This window comes from Camelus bactrianus, chromosome 32 (genome assembly GCF_048773025.1).
Source record: "Camelus bactrianus isolate YW-2024 breed Bactrian camel chromosome 32, ASM4877302v1, whole genome shotgun sequence".
In the NCBI taxonomy this organism is placed as follows: Eukaryota; Metazoa; Chordata; class Mammalia; order Artiodactyla; family Camelidae; genus Camelus; species Camelus bactrianus.
Window position 1 is genome coordinate 7,091,361 of NC_133570.1, and position 22,711 is coordinate 7,114,071.

The following is a 22,711-nucleotide window of genomic DNA, read 5'->3' on the forward strand; positions in this document are numbered from 1 at the left end:
TTATTGAGTGAGTCCTCTGGCTTTGGTTTTTTGTCTCCTGGATTATTTTGGGTATTCTGAGTCCCTTGCATTTCCATGTAAATTTTAAGATTAATTTGTTAATTTCTGCCAAAAAAAAAAAAGCCTGTTTGGATTTTGATAAGAATTATGTTGACTCTATAGAGAATATAACCTTCATAGCAATATTAAATCTTCTGATCCATGGCCATGGGGTGCCTTTCCATTTATTCAGGTGTCTCATTTCTTTCTAAAACTGTTGTTTTCAGTGTACAGGTCTTGTGCTACTTTTCTTAAGTTTATTCCTAAATATTTTGTTGTTTTTGGGGGTTTTGTGGGGACGGGGCTATTTGTAATTGGAATTGTTTTCTTAATTTTATTTTCAGATTGTTCCTTGCTAGTATGTAAAAATACAGTTGATTTTTGTGTATTGATCTTGTCCCTGGCAATCTTACTGAACTCTTCTAATTTTTCAGAGGTTCCTTAAGATTTTCTCTACATAAGACCATGTCATCTAAAAACAAATATTTTTATATCTTTCCATCCTGGGTGCCTTTTATTTTTTACTCTCCAATAGAATGTTGAAAAGAAATGGCAAGGTGGGGAGGGTAGAGCTCATGCTTAGCATGCACGAGGCCCTGGGTTCAGTCCCCAGTACCTCCATTAAATAAGTAAGTAAATAAATAATCCTAATCTCCCCCCCCCCAATTTTTTTTTTTAATTAAAAAAAAGGAAAAGAAATGGCAAACATAGACATCCTCGTCTTGTTACTGGTCCTGGGGGGAAACGCTCTTTGACCATGAAGTGTGATGTTAGCTGTGGGTTTTATAGATGCCCTTTTCATGTCAAGGAGGCCTGGTCACAGTTTCGGGTTTTCCGTACGCTCTTGTTTGGTCTGTTCTGGTGACTTCCCGTGGTGGTTGTATGTTTATATCCAAATTAGAAGCGGTAGTTTGCTAAATTCATAGGACCGATGGGTCCTTGAACTGGGGCAGATGTAATCCTAAAACTTCTAAAGTGAATTATATGAAACGTTTTGAAAAAACATATGTAACTGCTTGACCTGGGCCAGATAAATAGGTATTTATTTTATTAAGACTTTGAAGACTATGCATGTTGAAGCTTTTTAACTTCTACTTTTATTAGGATTAGTAATCTAATTGACTGCAATTTGGCATTTAACCAGTAATTTAGTTCTGTGAAACTGTAAAATGAACTTCAGTTCTCAATGTGGACCTACATTAAGTTATCAAACTGAGTAAGAGGTTCTTTCTGATGAATTGAAAGACGGGAGAATATTGTGAATTATTTTGAAGAAGAAGGAGGTATGGAGGTGTTATTTTGATACTTGAGGAAAGAGACATTTTTGTAGTCACTGTTTGGGTGGATTAAGGATCATCTAGCTTCAGATGATGAAACTTCGTTTGGCTAGCTTCTGGAAGGCATCTGTTAGGATGGTTCTGCTGAACTTTCTGAAGACCAGACCGAGTGGCTTTTTAAGGGGGAGATGCAATCAGGAGTTAAGGGAATTAAATTTTAGATGTTGCCATACCATACTGGCTAATAACCTTTCCCCAAGGAGACACTGTATAAGCACGTGTGGCAAATTCTTACGTATAACTTATAATTATCTAGAATACAGGAGCCAAATAAAATTGATTTGGCAAGTAAAAGTATGGCGACAGTTAACCATATGTTCATCTTCTGAGGCCACAGTAAGATAAATTTTGTATTATCTTAATGCCAGGAAACTATTTCTCTGAATAGATGGAAACCAAAAGTACTAAAATCAGGTGTAAGATTTTGAGAAATGAACATCAGTGTTTGTGTGTTCTGTATTTTCTGCTAATATTATTGAGGTGAATCAAGGTATGATAGTCATAAAAGTCTTACCTTCAGAATTTGGCGCGTTTCAGTATAGGTACTGGAGGCGTGTTATTGACTTCTCAAGACCACTGTTTTCAGAATTGTTTGAAACAAAGCTGATGTATCTTGGTAACCCAGAGTTGACGAATAGCACAGGGACGTGAATATCCTCAGATGACTTCTGTCCTGTAGTGTACTCTGGAGCAAATCATATTTTAAGATTATGTAAGTGTTAGAAATGACATAATCTTAACATAAAACTGCATTTGCTTTATTTAGTGTCTAGAGAAATTGGTTTTATATTTCCTAAAATGAAGACTAAATGTTCAGCAGTAGTGCCAGCAGTTTCACGGTTTATTCAATAAAAAGAATAGTTCTTAAGCTTGGTAACTGTTTAAGGGAAGAAAAGTCACTTTTGAAAGTCAACTTGGAGTAATGAGATTTAGTAACATGTATGATGTGGCGTTCCAAGCCGTTGGGGAAAAGGAAAGACAGAGATAAAGCAGCGGAATGACTGACCCATGTACAAATCTGTCACTGTGCTAATTCCATATGACACTGTAGGTGAGCTTAACCTCTGCAGGTTTGGGTGATTGGAGTAGGCTCTTCTAAGGAGCTTTCTGGTTCCAAAAGATGCGAGATTCAGATCATGTGGCTGTATCATTTGTTTACCTGGGCCAGGAGTCCACATGGACGTTTTTGCTTTTAGGAAAAAAAAAAAGGATTGGAGCAGCCTGACTGAACAGTCAGCAAACACTTAATCCATATCTGTTGAACCTCCAAACACAAATATCAGAAAAGTCTGTGCTGTAGATAGAGCAGAAGGGTTGGCTGACTCTTTTTGTACAGAGCCACCCAGTAAACATTTGGGGTTTTGTTGGCCCAAACAGTCTCTGTAGGGGGAAAAAATGTTTTTTAAACAAGCCTTTAAAAATGTAAAAATCATTCTTGGCTTGAGGGCTATTTTTAAAACAAACAAAAACAGGCCTTCAGATTTGGCCAGCTGCTTAGAGCTGTTTAACTTCATGTGGAGGGGGATTTTGTTAAGGTATAGATTTGAGTCTCTGGGTCTGGAGAGAGGCCTGATTATTCTGCATTTCTACCAAGCTTCCAAATGAACCTTACCAAAGCTCTGCAGCAGTAGTTCTTAATCATTTCTAGGTCACAGTTCCTTTAAGAATTAATAAAAACTGTGGACTCTTCCCCCAAAGACACACATTCAAAATTTTGTGTGCAATTTTTGAGGGGTTCTTTTGCCCTCCTTCCTAGAAATCCACCCCAAGATTCTAGCTATTTGATTTTTACAAGTGAAGTTACAAGCGTGCCTGCTTTTATTGTGCTTCACAGATACTATATTTTTTCACAAATAGGAGGTTTGTGGTGTTGAGCAAGTCTATTGATGACATTTTTCCAACAGCATTTGCTCACTTTATGTCTCTGTCAAATTTTGGTAATTCTTGAAATACTTCAAACTTTTTCATTTTATTTGTTATGATGATCTGTGATCTTTCATGTTACTATTACAAAAATATTGACTCACTGAGGGCTCAGGTGATTAGCATTTTTTAGCAATAAAGTCTTTATAAAGTACGTACTTTTTTTTAGACAATGCTGTTGCAGACTTTATGGACTACAGCATAGTGTAAACATATCTTTCATGTGACTTGCTTTATTGCAATATTTGCTTCTGTGGTTGTCTGGAACTGAACCCACAGTCTCTCCGGGGTATGGCTGTACACCATATGACCCAGCAATTCCACTTCTGGGTATATATTCAAAGGAAGTAAAATCACTCTCCTGAAGAGATATCTGCACCCCTGTGTTCTCTGCAGCATTATTTACAATAGACAAGACACGGTAACAACCTAAGTACCCATCAGTGGATGAATGGATAAAGAAAATGTGGTATGTGTACACTAGAATATTATTCAGATAAAAATGAAGGAAATCCTGCCGTTGGCAACAATACGGATGGACCTTGAGTGAAACAAGTCAGAGAAAGGTGAATACTGTGTAATCTTACTTTGAAAATATTTGAAAAGGTAAACGCAGAGAAACAGCTGTCACACTGGTGGTTGCCGAAGGCAGGGGGTTGGGAAATTGGGTGCAAGTGGTCAGAAGGCACAGAGCCCAGTTACAAGACGGAGGTGTTCTGGGGACGCAGTGTGACGCACAGCATGATAACTGTAGGTAACAAAACGTATTACGTATTTGAAAGTTGCTAAGAGTAGATCTTAAGTTCTCATCATAAGGGAAAAGTCGTAACACTGTTAGGGGGTGGATATTAACTGATTGGGGTGATTTCACAGTGTATGTACGTATCAAATCATGTTGTACGCCTTAAACTTATACAGTGTTACAGGTTGGTTTTTATCTCAGTAAAATGGGGAAAATGAATTACAGTTTAACAGCGATGGTGTTGTTGGAACATTGTTAGAGTAAACAGTTTTCACTTGTTCCTGAAATGATAACCTTGGCTCAGAGAAGTGGAAGCAAAGACGTTTGACCAAATAGGGTGGTGAGCAGGTGTGTTGTCTTCTTCCTTCTCCCCCGAATGGAGTTGTTTCACAGTGAGAAGAAAGGGGGAGCAGGGCTAGTTAGAGACGCACACCTGAACCTGCTGTATCCAGGTAACAGTGGAAGTCATTGTGTTAGTTGTTCGTGTAAGTTGTATCTTTGTTTCGTGGAGATGTAAGTTCTTAATCTTAAGAACTTGTATATAAGCAGAATAGCAAATTGTGGAAAACAGAAGTCAGTATGGATATATCAGAAGCAGAGAGTTTTGAGACCTAGGGCCCTTCATTTAGTACTGTCAGAGTAGCTAGGACATTAAGAGCCATGGGAAATAAGGACCTTGGGAAGGTCTCCCCAACCATCAGATCACAATGGACCTGTTGATCTTGAAGCCTGACCTGAATTTCATGGGGCTGGCATTTCCTGATTTCCTGTAATCGCCTCCCCCCCACCCCCGTGGCTCAGCGGTAGTCACGGTACCTGTAAAGTGCCAACCTTTCCATCCTTACCACTGTGATTAAGATTTTGGGAAAATGAGAGGAAACCACGTGGTATAGGGAGCATATTTCTTAAACGTGACACAAAACCACCAAGATCACCAGATTTGACTATGTAAAGACGTACCTTTTATTTTGAAGATAAAATAATTTTGAAACACTAAGTGCTTGGTGTTAAGCTCTGAGAAAAGCACCAGGTTGAGAGCGGGGTGGCAAGGGCGTGCGTTTGTAGGAAAGGTGTTTCTCTAAGTCTTCCCTCCAAAAGCAATAGTGCACAGGGTGTTCACCATGTCATCACATCGTAATAGGAAAATTAGAGACACCTCACTGGCCGTGAAAGTGGTGCCTGAGCCAGTCCATCCGTAACCTGTGGCCTTGAGCAGCTTAGCCTCTGCCTCGGTTCCTCGTCTGTAAACAGGGAATGAAAATAATCATACCTTCCCTAGAATTGTGATGATGAAGGGTTAGTAACCCATAAAGCTGTTACGGTGGCACTTGGTGTAGAGTGAGTGTTCTCCAGAGCTTAGCTTTGGAGATGATTACTTTAGCTCTAGATATTACTGTGCGGCTATTAAGAAAGAATGAGACAGGCATACTAATGGAAAAGGTTTGTGATTTTTATTTGAAGTTTTAGTAAGTGTTATCCTTAGAGAAAGGTATAGATGGTAAGTAATGTTAACAGCTGGATGTCTGGATGAGGGGAGGCAGGAATGGGTTTTCTTTTACCTTTTATTTTTTAAACTTTTTTGGGGGGTTAATTAGGTTTTTAGTTATTTATCTCTAATGGAGGTACCAGGGATTGAACCCAGGACTTGTGCATGCTGGGCACGTGCTCTACCACTGGGCTATACCCTCCTCCTCTTCTACCTTTTAAGAGCCCGCCTTCTGTAATAAAGAGGAGTAATCCCAGATGCTGTATACTGCACCCGTGCTCAGTGATGTCTGCCTCTGCAGCGTCTCATGCGCCGTGGTCTTCCACTCTGGTAACCGGAAGTCTGCCTGCCTAGGAACAGCCATGCCATTTTTATTGGCAGTTATATGTTACGACAGTTTTATTATAAAATATTATAAGGAGCTAAAATAAACTTGTCTGTTTTGTACATTAGCTTTTCGCTTTGGAGGCACATAGAAGTCTGGTTCCTCTTCCTATGATGGCCCCCTAGGTAGGTAGAGAGAAACTCATTCCCCTTCTAGAGCTAGAGGGGACCTGAGCTCTGAGCATGTGGGACTTGTCCAAAAGCATGTGGCAGTTCATAGTAGAACTAGGAGTCCCGGGTGTTCACAGAGCGGTGTGTATCCTACAGTTTTTATTTCCGAGTTGGTCTTAGTTCTTTCAGTTGTTCATGTAATTATTTTTAAACCCTTTACCATCTTGATGACTTTCTTTGCTGCCCAGACTTGAATGCAGTTAATGTAAACAGAGTCTGACCTCTATTCTAGACCTCTTTCCTCCACTCTGAAGCGTAGGGACACCTTGGCAGTCTTAGTTGCCCTACCAGCTACCCCCTGAGTCTTTCTCACACATTTTCTTTCCCTACTACATCTCTAATCCTTTCCTAGCATACATGTTTCTTGTTTTCAGTCCAAATGTAGAATTTGAGCAGCAGTCACTTAAGTCTCATTCAGCTCAATCATGTCTAAGATCTCCTTGGATCCTTGTTTTTTTCATTGTTCCTATCTTTGTGACATTCTTCGGCTTGGTAATTATGTTTCTGGTGCTTGTTTATTAAAAAAAATAATGTGTGCAGGAACTTCATTCGTTAACAAATATTTTATTTGGCACCCACTGTGTGCCAGCACAAGACTTGGCCTGGGAAGTCAGTGGTGACCAAGTACTGCCTTCGTGGAGCTTGAGTGTCTAGAGGGGAAGACACATCAAACTTGTGCAAGTGGACGAGGTCCTACTGTACAGTGCAGCGCAGCAGCGTTGTAAATCGGCTGTACTTCGATTTAAAAGAAAACAAAACAAAATATCTAGTGTGCTGAGTGTTGGAAGAGAAAGGACAGCTCTCTGTGGGCACGTTGTAAGGGGTACCAGCCTAATCTTGGAAGTTCAAGGAAAGCTGTGCTGCTTGTGTTAGAGGCTGTGTGAAGACTCAGAACTTTGAGGAACTGAAGACCATTGTGTCTGAAGCTTAGTGGGTGAGGAGAGTAGTAAAAAGCAGCAGTTGGGTCATGGAGGGTGTTATAAACCATGGTTAAGGTACTAAACTTTATCTGAAGTCTAATAGGAAGAAGCTCTTAAAAGGTTTTAAAAAAGAAAATGATATATTTGCATTTTTAAAAGATGAGTCTTATCGTAGATAATACATACTCCCCCAAAAACAAACTGGGAACAAATACAGTATATACTGTGGCAATTCGTAATGTTCCTTCCTTGCTCACCCTGAGGCCTGGAAGTGGCTTTAAGTAGGCAAGTAGGGCTTCTCAAGTGAAGTATTTCATTCATTTTTCCTGACTACAAAATTATGACTCAAGTTGGAAACAGTGAAAATGTTTGAGTCACAGTTAAGTCTTTAAGTAATTTAGGTTAATTAATTCTATTATGGCTTGCTTTTCCTCAGAGCCATTTAAGCTCAGAAACAATAATGGTATTTAGGAGGTAATTTTATGATCTTATATATAGTTTTCTCTTAAAGATTTGAATAGCTGGTAGAATTTGCCATAATAAATTTTTTTCCTTACAAGTAACCAATTCAAAAAGCTTTTTCTGAGTAATGCTGATTTTTACCAACAGTATTTTTGCCATAATAATGTAAACAATCTTAAAGTATTGTGGTTTTATAAACACTTCTTAGGTTTTAAGGTAAAGAAGACTTGTGTTCGCTCAGTTCTCAAATGTGGCCAAGTAATAATTTCCTTTAAGTGACTTACTTGCATTCTTGGTTACCTAGCATAAAGCATACATTGAGGAATTTGTTCAGAGTGGAAATCTGTATTGTGATAGCAGGTTTTAAAGAGCTACAGACTTAAGGAGCCAAGAGCTGAATTTGAAATGTGTCAGATGTTAAACAAATAGAAGGTAGTTTATAGCAGAGTTTATTCTTTTATTACACTGCTTGAACCCAAGAGACAAAAAAAATTTTGGAGGAAAAACTTGCAGAGCATCCCGTTGGCAAGAGTAAGAATTTTCCACTACCACTTACCCTGAGGGCATTGACATGCCCCATCAGGGAAATATCACTGGGTGTGATCATCCGCACAGGCTGCCTTCTCCTCAAGCACAGAACTCTGGAATTCACGGAAGCCTGCAGACAAAGGAAAATTGTGCTGGTTGAAAAGTATTCATCGACTCTTTGCTTTCGTGGATCTTTCAAGTCCTTAGAGAACCTGCTTCCTAATAGATTTAACCCAAAAGTGACACTTAGAAAATTCATGAGCCGGAGTCACACAGTAAGGCAAAGGAGTTCCTTCGGTAACTGAGGTTCCTTAGGCCAGGCTCCATTTGCTTCCTGGCTTAGTTTCCTGTCTGAGACAAGGACGTAAGCTGTGTTGGTCAAGGTGATGTGAGGAACGGTCCTTCTAGCTAAGAACAGTGGAATTTGACAGGTTTTAAAAACCAGTTTGAATTTCTGTTATTTAGTATCTTTCCAAAGAGATCAGTTTATAATGGAGACAAATTAAATGTAGAATTTCAAGGTAGTACACGTCCCAGGTGTTGGGGACTTGGGGTCTTCTTGGCCTGGAGCCGTGGCATGCTTGGCACGTGAGAAACAGCACCTAGTAAAGGCTTTTCATGGGATCTGTGACACCAGTTATTAAGCGTGCTTGTTTCCTGGTATTAATTTTCTTCTTTATTTGGAGAACTTTAAAATACGGATTACTGGACCCCAACCCGAATGCAGTGAACCAGACTCTTATTTAAAGAGCAGGTTCTGAGATTCTGTAAAAGGCCCCCAAGTCATCTTTTAATTCCTAAATATTTAATTGCCTTCCAGTTAGAATGGCTGTAGGATGGAAATAAAGTTGAGAAGAGTTTGACATCAGTTTGTAAGGACTTCCCAGTCACTTGTTCCCCTAGCATTTCCTGTTTGACTCATTACTGAATATTTGGCAGATAATTAAATGTATGTCAGTACGACTTTAGTACAGCAGAGAGACAGCCTTCATATATTTAAAATAGACTTTGGAGAAAAATAGTTGGTTTCTTTGTAATGTCAGTATAAGGATAATTTTAAATGCTTCATATAAAGTATTGATCCCACTTTAAACCACTAGTTTTTATGTTGACTGTTACCCAGGAAAGAAACTTAACCTTGGTGTTTATTCCTTCAAAAACACATTTTTCATTCATTTCAAATCCTCTGACCTTCCAGTGAAACACAGCAAAATAAATGCCAAGATACTGCTTTTGGGTCCTCTTGTGGTTGATCCTCAATTTGAATATTAGATTTGCTGGCCTTAGTTAACTGTGGCTGGGTGTAAGAGAGTATGACCTAGGACTTACGTATGAAATTGTTGGAAAAGAAGAGGTTCTTCTTCCAGTATAACATGGAATGTCCTGCTTTTAGATTGCTGTCGTATGTTCAGTTGTTACAGTGCAGGCATGCTTACAGGTCGTGGGGACCTACGCGCCTTGTTACAAGTCTTCTGCTCTGGTAGAGTCATGACATAAATGGCCTCAGACAGCAAAGGAACGTTTTCACATAAGTTTTCCATTTAGGGTGATACAGTAATCATTGAACTTGTATTCTTTTCATTTCAGGGTCATGCAGGATCAGATTAATTATGACAACCAGAAGTAATGTAGTAAAAGTTTTAAAATTGATCTTTAAAGTTTCATCTTGTTAGGATAGTTTAGCTGTTGAAGGTCACTGAAGTTAAGAATATCATTACTTTCTTGTCATTATGAGCAGAATTACATTAAAATGAAAGAGTCATTTGTTCAGTCTGAATATTGCTGTTTATTGCATAAGCATTTCCAGCAGGAATTTCACCTTAATGTGTCTCTGCAGTCAGATGCACGGATGATCTTTGCCTCTTGAGGTTATATTGACAGTCTCTTTCTGTTCCGCCTTGTGACCATATTTCCTACTTAGGTTATAGGGTTGTTTAATGAAGTAGAACTCAAAAAAAACACATCATACTCCCTGAATTTAAAAGTTCTGAAACAGAAAAATCAGAACTAAATTGAAGGTTTAACAAATGAAAGAAATCTGCTACTTGGACAGATGGCTGTTTTGCCAGCCTGTGTGTAACCGGTGATGGAGTTGCAGTTCATTATATAGGATAAATCTGGAAAATTAAGATTTGACTTAAAAATATATGCAGTTCTAGGAGAGACCATGCTTATTTGTTACAACTTTTAGCTGTCCTTGCGTAAGACTTCCAGACCGCCTTAGTACCTTTCAGAAAGTCGGGAAGCTGTACACTTATTTTTACTGTCCAGTTGCTTTGGTACTGACCCGTCCTCCTTTAGTACTTGAGCACCTGTAGTCTGTGGGCCTTGTTCTGACTTTATCTGCTCCTCAGTCTGCGTTGTAGCATTTACTTAAAACACATCAAAGAAAGGAGCTAAGACATGGGCCCTTTAAGAGCTATTAAAGGAACTCTGGCCCAGAAGGAAGACTCAGTTGACTTAAAGATCTAGAGGTTATGCAAGAGGTTTATATCTGATAATTCAAATATCAAAAGGTGCCAAAGGGTACAAGGTAAAAAGTCTCCCCCCACTAATGCCAGTGGGAGGGTGTCACCTGAACAGTGGTTGTGAACCAGTGTTCACGGTGCGCCTTCCCAGAGGTGTTTCCTCATACCAGGGCAGCTCTGTGTATGCAGTGCTTCACGCTTGCTTTTCCCCCACTTAATGTACAGTGTATCTTAGAGGAAACGTTCACTTTAGTATGAACAGAGTTGTCTCTTCAGTCTGCTGCTGATAAACTGATCAGTACTATGTGTATCTTTAGAAAACATTTCTTGTAGTGGAATTTATGGGGTAAAGAGATTTTGCTTTGCAATTTGGAGATATATATATATGTGTGTGTGTATATATATATATATATATATATTGAAGATTGTCTTCTAGAGATTATATAAGTTTTATAAGTTTCTTTGTACTCAGCACCATATATAGAGTGGTCACTGAGTCTGGAAATGTAGTTGAAATAAGAATACCAAATGGACTATTAATGTTACATGGTATGTATAGCGACATTATGTTCAGTTTTGTCCTGGTTAGCAGTGCACTAGAACAGAATTTTCATTAATATCTGCTCAGGGACTTGCCTCTAAGTGATTTGTGCCTCTGATTTTGTTTTGTTTTTTGCTTATTAAAACTGAAGTTTTCAGATCTTGTAGTCATCTTGCATGAAAAGCCCTGTTTGTATAGATCCTTTCAACTCAGTGCATTTTTTCAACCTTTTATCAATTTGATAGTTTTGAAAAGTGGTATCTCCATGTAGTTTTCTCTGGCCTTTCTCTTGTGAGTGAGATTAACTGAGTACCATTTTAGAGGCGTTTGTTTCCTATTCAAGATAATTTAGCTTTCCCAGTGGAATGAACCACGGCTCGTACAGTTCAGTCCCCCCTCACCAGGCCACGTGTGTGTAAATAACGTGTACTTAGAGTTGTTTGCCCAGGCATTGTTCTCTTCCTGTGTAATTCAAACCTTGTATCTCTCTAGTGAAAGAGTTTCTATGACCCTGAGGACAAGTTGATTATCTTGCTTATTGTAGCAGATTTTTATATATTTGTGCTATATGCAGGCTATTTATTTTCTTTCAAAAAACTGATTTTGAAATAAGTTTATTGTTACGTAACATGATTGTAAAAGTTCTTATCTTAGCTGCCTTTTTTCTCCCCAATTAGTTGGTGACAAAGTTCCTGCTGATATAAGATTAACTTCCATCAAATCTACTACCCTAAGAGTCGACCAGTCAATTCTTACAGGTAAATATTACATGTTGGCAGGTTGTTGAATTTCTGAAGGCTCTCTCAGGTCCCATGCTAATAATTAAGTCAACTCTTGCCCCACTGTCCCTTTATGGTATCCCATCTTAATCCTCTGTAAGATACTTATTTCTTAATGCCTTATCAGTTAGGCTTTTGGCCAATATGTGGAGTAAAGGAATGATTTAAATTTTGTTTTAATTGGCTCTCATCTCATAAGGCCAGTGTTTTAATTTTATTAAAAATTAGTTTTGATTTTTAAAGGCACATCATTTTTAAATTACTTTTTTTTTAAAGGTTACAAATTCCTTCATTAACAGAGGTAATAATATTAAAGTTGTGTTGTTGTCTCTGTTTTGTAGAAAGTGAATTAATTGCTTAATGTTCTTTTTCCCAAGTAGGAAAAATAGGCTCCAGAAATGCTAATCACACATCTAACATACTTTGCAATAATCAAGTGTACAATTTTAACAAAAGTTAGCACCCTCTAAAAATCGTGAGTGTTGACTCCCTAAAGTTTGCACATTTAGATTTGGCACTGTTTGGAACATTTTCCCATTTTTTTTTTGTTTGATAAAAAGGCACAGTCTAGGGTGGAGGGTTCATATTAACTGGAAGTAAAGTGGTCAGAAGATTAACTTAAACACAATGCCAGCCTGAATTAAATAGAAAGTAAATATAAAATTCAGAGATTATCAAGATTTATCTAATCAGTTTTGAAAAGCAGCTAATGTCATAGAGGCAGGGCTTGTGCATACCTGGGCTCTGTATTTTTTATTGTTTCTTTGTGAATAGCTTATCTACTAAAACTCCCATTAGCAGCGATAGCCTGGAAGCTGATTAAGCCATACGACGACAGGGAATTGACTGGTTGTATACGTGAAATTCTCGTATTGTGTCCACAGAAAAAAACTGCCATTTTAAAACCTTCCATAGTTTCTTGAGTGTCATTTTTGTTTAAAAATCATGGTGTAGTTTTAGGCTAGATTGAAGAAGCCGATTTTTTTTTTAAATCAAATATTTAGTGTGAAATTTGCAGCCTGAAATTGAAAACTGGGGCCATGTTTCGTATCACATCATTCAACCTGACCCTGGTTGCATACAGTTAACCCTTGAACAACCTGGGTTTGAATGGGTCCACTTAAGTGCAGATTTTTCTCAATAGTAAATACACAGTACTACACTAGACCAGTTGGTTGAATCCACAGATGCAGAACCACAGATACAGAGGAATTGCGTATACAGAGGGCCAACTATTAAGTTTTATGCAGATTTTTGTGTAGAGGGTTGGAACCCCTAACCCCTGCATTATTTAGGAATCAGCTGCATTTCATAAATGATGTAAAGTTGAAACCAAATGTCAGCAAGACATTGTGAAAGTTCCAAGAAGCAGTCCTTTATACCATGTGATCTTTTTAGTGCAAATGCTGATTGCTGTCTCTTTCAGTTTTGTTTTATTGCAGTAGAACAGTCAGATTAGTACATGCAGATATTCCTAGAAAAGTGTTTTCATTTCTCATCTTTGGCGTGATTGAACAAACACAGTCTTTCCAGTGGATGATCCTCATTATTCATATCATGTGTCTACAGTTTGTTCAGTTTATTAAAAGTAAATATACTTTCACCTCTTTTTTTAAGTATTGGAGTGTTTGTATATATAAATATACAACAAATCTGTGTTTACAGTAGTAGAGTATAAGATGATACCTGATAAGGAACTGAATTTGAATAGTTAAGAAAATAAAGATAATTGTCTGGGATTTCACTTCAAAATTAAGTTCCTTTTATTTAGAATCCCACCCCCCAAAATTAGTTTCTGTTACTAAACCTTACTAGTTTATATCCTTTGAATGAACTGGGCCTTTTTATACTTTTCCTGAGAGTGGTGGTGGCACGAGTGGATGAGGGAGCTGAGGTTCTGGGTGTAGAACGCACAGATCTAAACATACCTTCTGTATCACATCCTGCTTAGGTGAATCTGTCTCTGTCATCAAGCACACTGACCCTGTCCCTGACCCACGGGCTGTCAACCAGGATAAGAAGAACATGCTCTTTTCTGTAAGTACTTTATCAAGTGCATTTTTATTTGGACACATTTTCAGAGTTTTAAGCCTGCAGATTTTTTTTTTCCTACTGCCTACCTTCAGTGGGCAGACTTTAGAAAGTGTTACCTATTATTCCAAAGGATAATCAGATAACCACACTCTGCAAGGTCAGTCTCAGCTGTCAGGAAACACCTGTAATGTATAACGAACGGTTCAACATGTGACCTAAGTGTCTTTTAACTGGCAAGTTTTTGAGGATTTTTTAAAAAGATCAGATCAAACATCTTTAAGCTCTTTATAAACATAGTAGAAAAGTAGATTTTGAGGGGGGAAAGGTTTAGCCTACAAAGGATTGCTTTCAAAATGATGTGGATGATAATCTGTGTGTAGTTCACAGTAAAAACGTGTGTTTTAGAGAGAAAGTAAATGCGGCAAACCATTAAAACCTGGTGAGTCTGAGTGAAAAGTAAAACGGATGTTCATTGTACTACAGTTTTTCTGTTAAATAAAACCTAGGGAGTTTGGAAGTTGGGAACACAGAGGGGTTAGAGCTCTACTCCAGCCCAGAGCTGGTCTGCGGGCCAAGGGCAGTGGTGTGAATGGGGACTCTGGGTGGGTCAGTATAGAGCTGCTCTGGGCTGAGCAGCTTCCATTCTCATTTTGTGGAGAACGAGGGAGAGGTGGCCTGCACGAGATGTTGATCGTGAAAGTTGGGTGGCTGGTTGCCTGAATAATAGTACCTGGAAGGCTCAGTGGAATGCAGTGAGAGAATCTGGGTTCTCTCTCAAAATCCACACAAGTCTGAGTTTACTAGGCAGTATTTAAGTTGGGGGTGGTGGTAATCTTGTGACCAGTTCTCTACTTCTGTCCTAGGGTACAAACATTGCTGCTGGCAAAGCCATGGGAGTGGTGGTGGCAACTGGAGTTAACACTGAAATTGGCAAGATCCGAGATGAAATGGTGGCGACGGAGCAGGAGAGAACGCCCCTCCAGCAGAAACTAGATGAGTTTGGGGAACAGCTTTCCAAAGTCATCTCCCTTATTTGCATTGCAGTCTGGATCATAAACATTGGGCACTTTAACGACCCAGTTCACGGCGGCTCCTGGATCAGAGGTGCTATTTACTACTTTAAAATTGCTGTGGCCCTGGCTGTAGCAGCCATCCCTGAAGGTCTGCCTGCTGTCATCACCACCTGCCTGGCTCTCGGGACTCGCAGAATGGCAAAGAAAAATGCCATTGTTCGAAGTCTCCCTTCTGTGGAAACCCTCGGTTGTACTTCTGTTATCTGCTCAGACAAGACTGGTACGCTTACAACAAACCAGATGTCAGTCTGTAGGGTAAGTGGGAGTAGTCAAAGAGTCTTTCCCATTGTGGTTGTTGATTCATCCTGGGAATATGCCCTTATGCCATCAAAACCTTTGATTTAAAATTTGATACCTTTTTATGTGCTTTAAACAAATTGGGTTGTATGTGTAGCCTGAGCCCAAGGTAATTTCTTACACTTAAGAGGAATTAATCATTTAATTCCTAAAACTATTTCATGAAATAAAGGATATCTGCATGGCTGACATATTTGTATTGGGGAAGTAACTGTAGGCAGCTGTAAGTGTTAGGTAACTAAGCTCCTTTTATTTCCCTGTTCCTCTGTCTCTAAATGGGTGTTTGTTAACAGACAAGCTTCAGGGGAAGAGTTCTGTAAAACAGCTAGTTACCTGCCTACCTAAAATTCTAATTGGTATTTCCTTAACACATTGAATGAGAGATGTTTTCTTCTTGAAAAGTAAATCATTTCCTTTAATTTGTTCCATTCTATGTGTTCATCCTTCCTTTCTTAGGTTATTTTGACCATCACTTGGGAGTAAAATAAGAAACTAAATCTGCTCTTAGCAAAATAAGAACAGCTGAATTAAGCTGAGTTAAGTTCTTTCATATAATTCAGTTTCCCTAGGTTTTATTTAAACAACTTTGGGGTTGGAGGATGAGAGAAAAAGATGAGGGAAGTTGAGGTGCAGACTTCCAGTTACAGAACAAGTGAGTCATGGGTATGAAATGTACGGAACGGGGAACGGGGTCGGTAGTGATGTAATATCTCGTATGGTGACAGATGACAGGCTTATCAAGGTGATCATTTTGAAACGTGTAGAAATATGAAATCACTGTTGTGCACCAGGAACTAACGTAGTGTTGAAGGTCAATTATATCTCAAACAAAAAAGAAAAAGTATCAGATTTGTGGTTATCCAGAGGCAGGGGGTGGGAAGAGAGGGAATTGGATGAAGGTGGTCAAAAGGTACAGACTTCCAGTTACAAGATAAGTACTAGGGGTGTAATGTACAACGTGTTAATATAACTAGGACTGCTGTACATTATATGTGAAAGTTGTTAGAGTAAATTCTCAGAGTTCTTATCCCAAGGAAAAAATTTTTTCTTTCATTTTGTACCTGTGAGGTGATGGATGTTCACTGAACTTGTGGTCATCCTTTCATGTTACATGAAAGTCGCATCGTTATGCTGGACACCTTAACGCTTACACGGTGCTGTGTGTCAATTATATCTCAATAAACTGGAAGGAAAAATTTTAAAGTGATGCAAAACAACAACTACCACTGCTTCTTTGTATGTGTCAAAGTAATTTTCCAAAACGGCACACAACTCATACAAATAATTGAGTGGACATACATCAGAGATCCTATTTGGCTCATTAATTCAATAAGGGGAAATCAGAAAGGTGGTAAAACTGGTTACAAGAGCATGTGAGGAAATCCTCGGTATTAGAATAGAGCTGGTCTGTGTTAGATTACAAAAACTGGTTAATATCCTTAGGGGAATAAAACAAAGGTTATCTTTTCTAGAGGACAAAAATTTACAACTTCATAAAACATGCACCCTTAATTAATAGTAAGTAGCACAGTGAAGCAGTGTTGAATTTTTCCAGAACACTAAATTTTTGAGTGGTCCTGTTAAGGAACGCTTCTGAATGACATTGAAAGGACATCCTCTTGGCTTTATCTCCACATTTTAAATAATGTTTTTTTAAGCATTGGAAATTGCTTTTGTTTAAATACGAGTAAAACCTGAATCTTTTTCTCACCGAATTTAAATTCAAGAAAACATTTAGATATGTACCCCCAATGCTTTGTGTAGTCCAAACCCAGATTTAGAATGGACAGGTGTTTAAAACAGATTGGAGTGCTGTCAAGTGCGAAGGGTCTAGCTTGTCTTGAGTTTCTCAAGTAGGTGATTTAACTGAGCTACCTAAGTTCTCTTTCCTTGGAACCAAAGAAGTTTGGACATATCTTCTAAAAAGCTAGCTGTCGGCTAAAAGCTGATTAGGGGAGAGAAAGGGAATTTTAAGTTACCTGTTTGGTTTCCCCCAGGAAATTGCTGTCTAAACTTAGCCTGAAAGCTTTAATTCCTCGGAATAGGCGTTATATCCATGAAAGTAAAGCAGTGTGTGAAATTGTAATCTTTAAAAAATGGTTAATTTCAAAGTTGTGGCAGCAAATCAGACTTCAAACTAAGACTAAAACAGAATCCATGATAATTTTTTGTTTTTGTATTTTCCCTTAAATGGTTTGACTTAAAATGTTCTATTAAAGAAACAGCTTGTTGCCTCTTTGTTCTGTGTCAGTGACGGAAGGCTGATGCTGATCAGTATTCTACAGGAGGGTTCTTGCAGTAGATTGCGTAACTGCCCTTGGCTTCGGGATGCTTGCATCATGCATTCAGATTTGGTCTGATGGGGTTAGAATTCTGAATCTCTTAGAATATTTTGGACTGTGGTATAGACCCAAAGAGTTTCAGTTTTTATAAACAACAACATTGCTATATAGTAGTAATAATGCCCCCTTGCTTTGGTAAGGCTTAGTGCAGCCAGTGTGTTTTTCACATGTGACCTTATTTGAATCATATGGTCATCCTGCTCAAGAGGTAACTTCAGCTCTGAGAAGTTGTGACATGTCTGAGGGTCACACAACTTTTAACAAAAGGGTAAAATCGCGTTTTCTGATAGGAAAGATTGGAAAGCTGGTTGTCGCTCTTCCACTTAATAATTGTGTAACCTCGATCACATCCTTTAAATTCTCTAGCCGTTTGTTTCCTCTTTTGTAAAATGTCAAACGTCTTCATCTTTGGAAAAAGCTTTCTGTGAAGCTTTTTTAGGTGCTGTATCTGTCAGAAAAAAACTAGAATTTGGTGATCTTGCTGCATGTGACCTTGGAAATGAATCTTTTCCTCATTTGACACATCAGTTTTATGTATTTGAACTCGAGTCTTTTATCATGAGTCATCAGTTTTCAATCCTGTATGTCTCATACCTTTAGGTCAGTTCCAAGGTTGATTTAGTTCTGAGTATACTTTTGAAACTTTTGGAGTTCTTAAAAGTATGTGCAAAAATAATAAGTAAATAAATAAATAAATAAATAAGCTATGTAATATGCAAATCTTGTGAAGTAAAAGAAGTTATTTTAAAATAAAGATAAGCAGATTTTCTTACTGTATATGAATCAGAATGCTCCGAAAAGATCATCTTAAAGCATTACATGGCCCTTTTTTACTTGAATTTAACCTTTTAAAATTTCTTATTGTAGAATGGTTTGATCATATTCTTAATCGCTCATATTCAGAGAGACGTTAGCATGATAAAGTATAGTTGAAGTACCACTTCTTCCTGTATTTTGTTCTTTTTCAAGAGAAGGCTTTACAGTTTCAGTTTGCAATGAAAACGCAAGTCTGAGTCTTAGTCCTCCAAGTCAGGCTCCTGGGTTATAATTTTTGGAAAGCAAACCAAGGGGGGGATAACCTTCATCTTTAAAAAAACTAACTTGTGTCACTTTATTATTCTCCAGAAGTAAGAATTCTTTCCTAAGCATGCTTTCGTCTGTATTGTCTTGGTGACATCAGTTCATTCAATTTTGTGGGCTCCTTACTGCATACGTGTGGTTGTGCAGCTTCATAGAAAATGAACTATTGCCACAAGAAGAATTCATGGAAGGAGCAGAGAAGCAGTTTGTCTTCTTTTACTTAAGAGAACGCTTATGCAGCTCTGAAATGGGAGTTTATTCTTCCCAGGCTTATTTTAGTAAATCTTAGCTCCAGGGTGGGAGAACCTATTTCATTTCTCAGCTAGCCATTTGAAATTTGGAATTTGGGGCATTCTACAGCATATCCCTTCAAGGGACAGTATTTCTGGTGCTGAGCTTCAGTTAATAAATTTCATTAAAATTGATACCTTAAATGAGAAAGGTTTTTTGTCTTAACAAGGATTATATGCTTTCTGGCATTTTTTTAATACCTTTAAACACTCTTCCTGTAGATGTTCATTCTGGACAAAGTTGAAGGTGATACTTGTTCCCTTAATGAGTTCACCATAACTGGATCGACATATGCACCTATTGGAGAAATGTGAGTAAACCCTCCTTGTCTTTTAAAGGCTCCGCTGGGTCAGTTTGGTGCTTGTATAGTGCCTGGCAGTGTCTCTAAAACTTTCAGGTTTCTGAATGTGCCTCATATTGTCGGTTGTTAGAGTAATTAATTTTCCTAAGCAGAATTGATAATACACACTAGGAAAGAGGAAACACAGGTTATATAAACTGGCAGCCCTTTTTCATCTGTTGAAGCCCAAATCTTCAAGTAGGGTTTCTGCTTGTTCTTTATTGATTGATACCAATGACAGAGGAATTTCATTAAGAATTTCCGGTCATTACTGAGTAACTCCTGGTGTCAGAGACAATATTCTGTTATTCTCTCCAGCTTCAGATTTTTAAGAGCCATCACTCAGAACGTTTTGAATATTTGCCAGTCTGTTGTCCTCAAAATTATATTCATATTATTAAATAATAAAACAAAAATCAATAGAGGTAACCACACTGTGCTATAATAGTTATTTTTTCTTTTGACAGACATAAAGATGATAAACTAGTGAAGTGTCATCAGTATGATGGTCTTGTGGAATTGGCAACAATCTGTGCTCTCTGTAATGACTCTGCTTTGGATTATAATGAGGTAAGGCTCTTCGTAAATGAGAAACTAGACCTGACTGTTCCCAGTTCAAGGGTGCGGTGGGTGGAATGAAAATTCAGCCTTCCTTCCTCCCTTTCTGAAAATACAGGTTCCTGATTCTATTTCCCCTTTCCATTCAAGAGCGTGTCTCTGTCAGAGCCAGCGGGACCTACCCAGAGCAAGCTGCGAGCCTTTCCCGTGTTCTGTGTGCCTAAGCATTGCAGCTACTAGCTGGGAGTTGTTGCGTGCACGGGGCTTGCTCTCTATAGTCTGGTTTCTGTAAATGAATAAAACCCAGGATGCTTTCTCCTGAAAGTGTAGTGTGTTGATCCTGCTTTTTAAGATGGGTAGCGTTATATCCTTAAGAACATGCTGAGATTTAAAGGGTCGTTTTGATGATGATATAATAATATAAAATTTAACCAACAGAAAACCTTTTTTCCTCCCTTTTTAATAATAGTAAGATAAATCGTTTGGTTTCTATCAAAAGACAAGCTGGTCCCCATCTGAGTATAAACTCTCTAGAATGATGATGACATGGAATTACAAATGCTACTTGAAAGCTCTCTATATTTGAATTAATACTGTGATTATTAGCTTCTTATAGTTAAGGGAAATGAAAAACGTAATTATTAGAAAAAGGTAAAATGCACACTAATGTTTATTTTGAATTATCCGGATCATGTGCTCCAGAGTAGGATAGAAACAGCCCACAGAATAATGATGCAGTGGAGGACAAATTGTCCTCCTATGGAAAAAGTCATTATTATAGAGAATCTACTTGTTTTTTACTACTTTTCCCTTTTTGTAACTTCTGTACCTTTAACTAATACAGGCGAAGGGTGTGTATGAAAAAGTTGGAGAAGCTACAGAGACTGCTCTCACTTGCCTGGTAGAGAAGATGAATGTATTTGATACCGAATTGAAGGGTCTTTCTAAAATAGAACGAGCCAATGCCTGCAACTCGGTCAGTATCTGAGCTTGGTGTTTTGTTTATGCTGCCCAGCACTCAAACCAGATATTTAGCCCATTTATTCTCACAACTTTAGGTAACTTAAATATATACCTTATCTCCTCAAACCTGCTCTGTCTCCTTCCCCATACTCGCTCTCAGGTAAAATGATCTGGTAAAATGATACTTTGATCAAGAAAATGAAAGTAATCAGTAGATTCTCTCTGCATGCAACCTTCTGTGCCCAGAAGGTTGACCTTCTCCCCTGTGCTGTGAATGGGCCCTTGCTTCTCGCAGAAACCGGCTGCTCCTTGTCTTGAGAGCCCCAGCATCTCGCTCCTGCGTTATCAGTTTCCCATCTCTGCAGGATCTTCGTTAGAGAAATAGTACCATGTCTTTTATCTGAAAACTTTCTTTTGACTTTAGCACCCTGCTGCTTTTCCTTTACGGTAAAACTTCTCAAAAAAGCTCCTTTCATTTAAATTGTATTATCTCACTCCTTCCATTTTCTTGAGTCCATTCTAGTTAAGCTTTTGCCTCTTACAGTCAGTCGCCTATGACCTTGTGCTCGATGGTCCAGGTGTTTACGTGTGCACACCCACTCGGACAAGACAAGACAAGGAAGTTACAAACTAACACTTTTCATAATACAGATGTAGAGATTCTCGACACCACACCAGCAGATTGAGTCTAGTAATACACTAAACCTGTGACTCTATTCAAGCAGAATCACCACAACGACAGGGCTAGCTTAACATTCAGAGGTCAGTCAGCGGGGTGGCAGTGGCGAGGGTGCAGGCGTGTCTGTCATGTGCGAGAACATCAGACAGATGTGTTGCCCTCGGCCACCTTCCTCCTGCCTGTCGGAGCCCTGGAGCTCGGGTTTTCTTGGGCTGCACAAGCGTGGACCAGTCTGTTGAGGAGATCTGGGTGCTGGAGGCTGAGCACGTGGCCAGTGTCTGCCAGCAGCTTTCGCACATTGTTTTCCTCAGGTCTGGCTTCACCAGGTGTGTGAGACCACAGAATCCAATGACAGTATATTGCAGGACAGTTGAGCATGGTGACTTCAAGTAGGACAGCATTTCCTTGACAGGGACCTCGTTCTGGTTGCTGAGGCTCAGGCCTCGCTTTTTCGGGCCAGTTTCTCACTTGTGGTCATGGTGATGCCGGCTCACTGGACCTAAATGATAACCTCCCTTGTCCTGGCCAGAGTGGTGAGTGAGTGCTTGGATGAGAAGCAGCGTAAGCAGGGTTCAAACAAGATGGTCCAGTCCGTGCAGGTCAGAGTGACGGGCAGCAGCAGGTGGAAGCAGAAAGAGAGGAAAAGACGCCTGAGGCCAAGCAGCAAGCTGAGGAAGCTCAGAAGTGGGAACCACAGAAGCCAGAGAAGGCGAGCTGGAGAACGGACTGGGGTGCCAGGCAGGAGCAGAAGAGACCTAAGAAGGAAACAAGTCAGGCCCAGGGCCTGCGTCTGGCCCCGCCCCCACAAGAAACCACTAAACACAGCAGAGCCCCCCCTGACGGAGTGAACACCGTCATGCAGTGCAGGGTCTGTGTAGTCATGAGGTCCTGCAGTGGGGCCTCCAGAGCGAATCCCAGTGCCTGCCGCCTCCCAGCCTTGGAGCCTCGATCCCTGTGGGACTGGGTTCTGCCATGCGTGATCTTAGTGTCAGACCTGTGCACCTGTCACCTCCAGGTGGCTGCTAACTGGTACTCGAGGCTCCTCTTTGTAGCACTTCTTTGTTCGTTAGTCAGGGTTTTCTGGTGAGAAGATGGGAAAATCAGAGCTAAACGCATAAATAGCCTTTTCTAGTTACGCGGAAAGAAGCAAGGCTCATTTCTACCACTCAGTTGACTTTCTGTCATCCTTCCCTGTATTCAGGGCAGATGAGGAGGCAGTGTGTTTGGGGGGAGTAGGGTCGCTCGCACCGCATGGTGCATGCCACCTAAGGTGG

At 39.3% G+C, this 22,711-nt stretch overlaps 1 protein-coding gene across 2 annotated transcripts in view; it reads left to right on the forward strand.

The window, feature by feature from the left end:
- Positions 1-22,711, forward strand: part of ATP2A2 (ATPase sarcoplasmic/endoplasmic reticulum Ca2+ transporting 2) — a 53,014-nt gene that overhangs the window by 17,243 nt on the left and 13,060 nt on the right. For both annotated transcript variants that reach the window (XM_074355940.1, XM_074355941.1), the window contains exons 6-11: positions 11,679-11,759; positions 13,732-13,817; positions 14,678-15,142; positions 19,119-19,207; positions 19,705-19,807; positions 20,640-20,771. In XM_074355940.1, the coding sequence (XP_074212041.1) occupies positions 11,679-11,759; positions 13,732-13,817; positions 14,678-15,142; positions 19,119-19,207; positions 19,705-19,807; positions 20,640-20,771 (956 nt within the window). The remainder of the gene's footprint in view (positions 1-11,678; positions 11,760-13,731; positions 13,818-14,677; positions 15,143-19,118; positions 19,208-19,704; positions 19,808-20,639; positions 20,772-22,711) is intronic.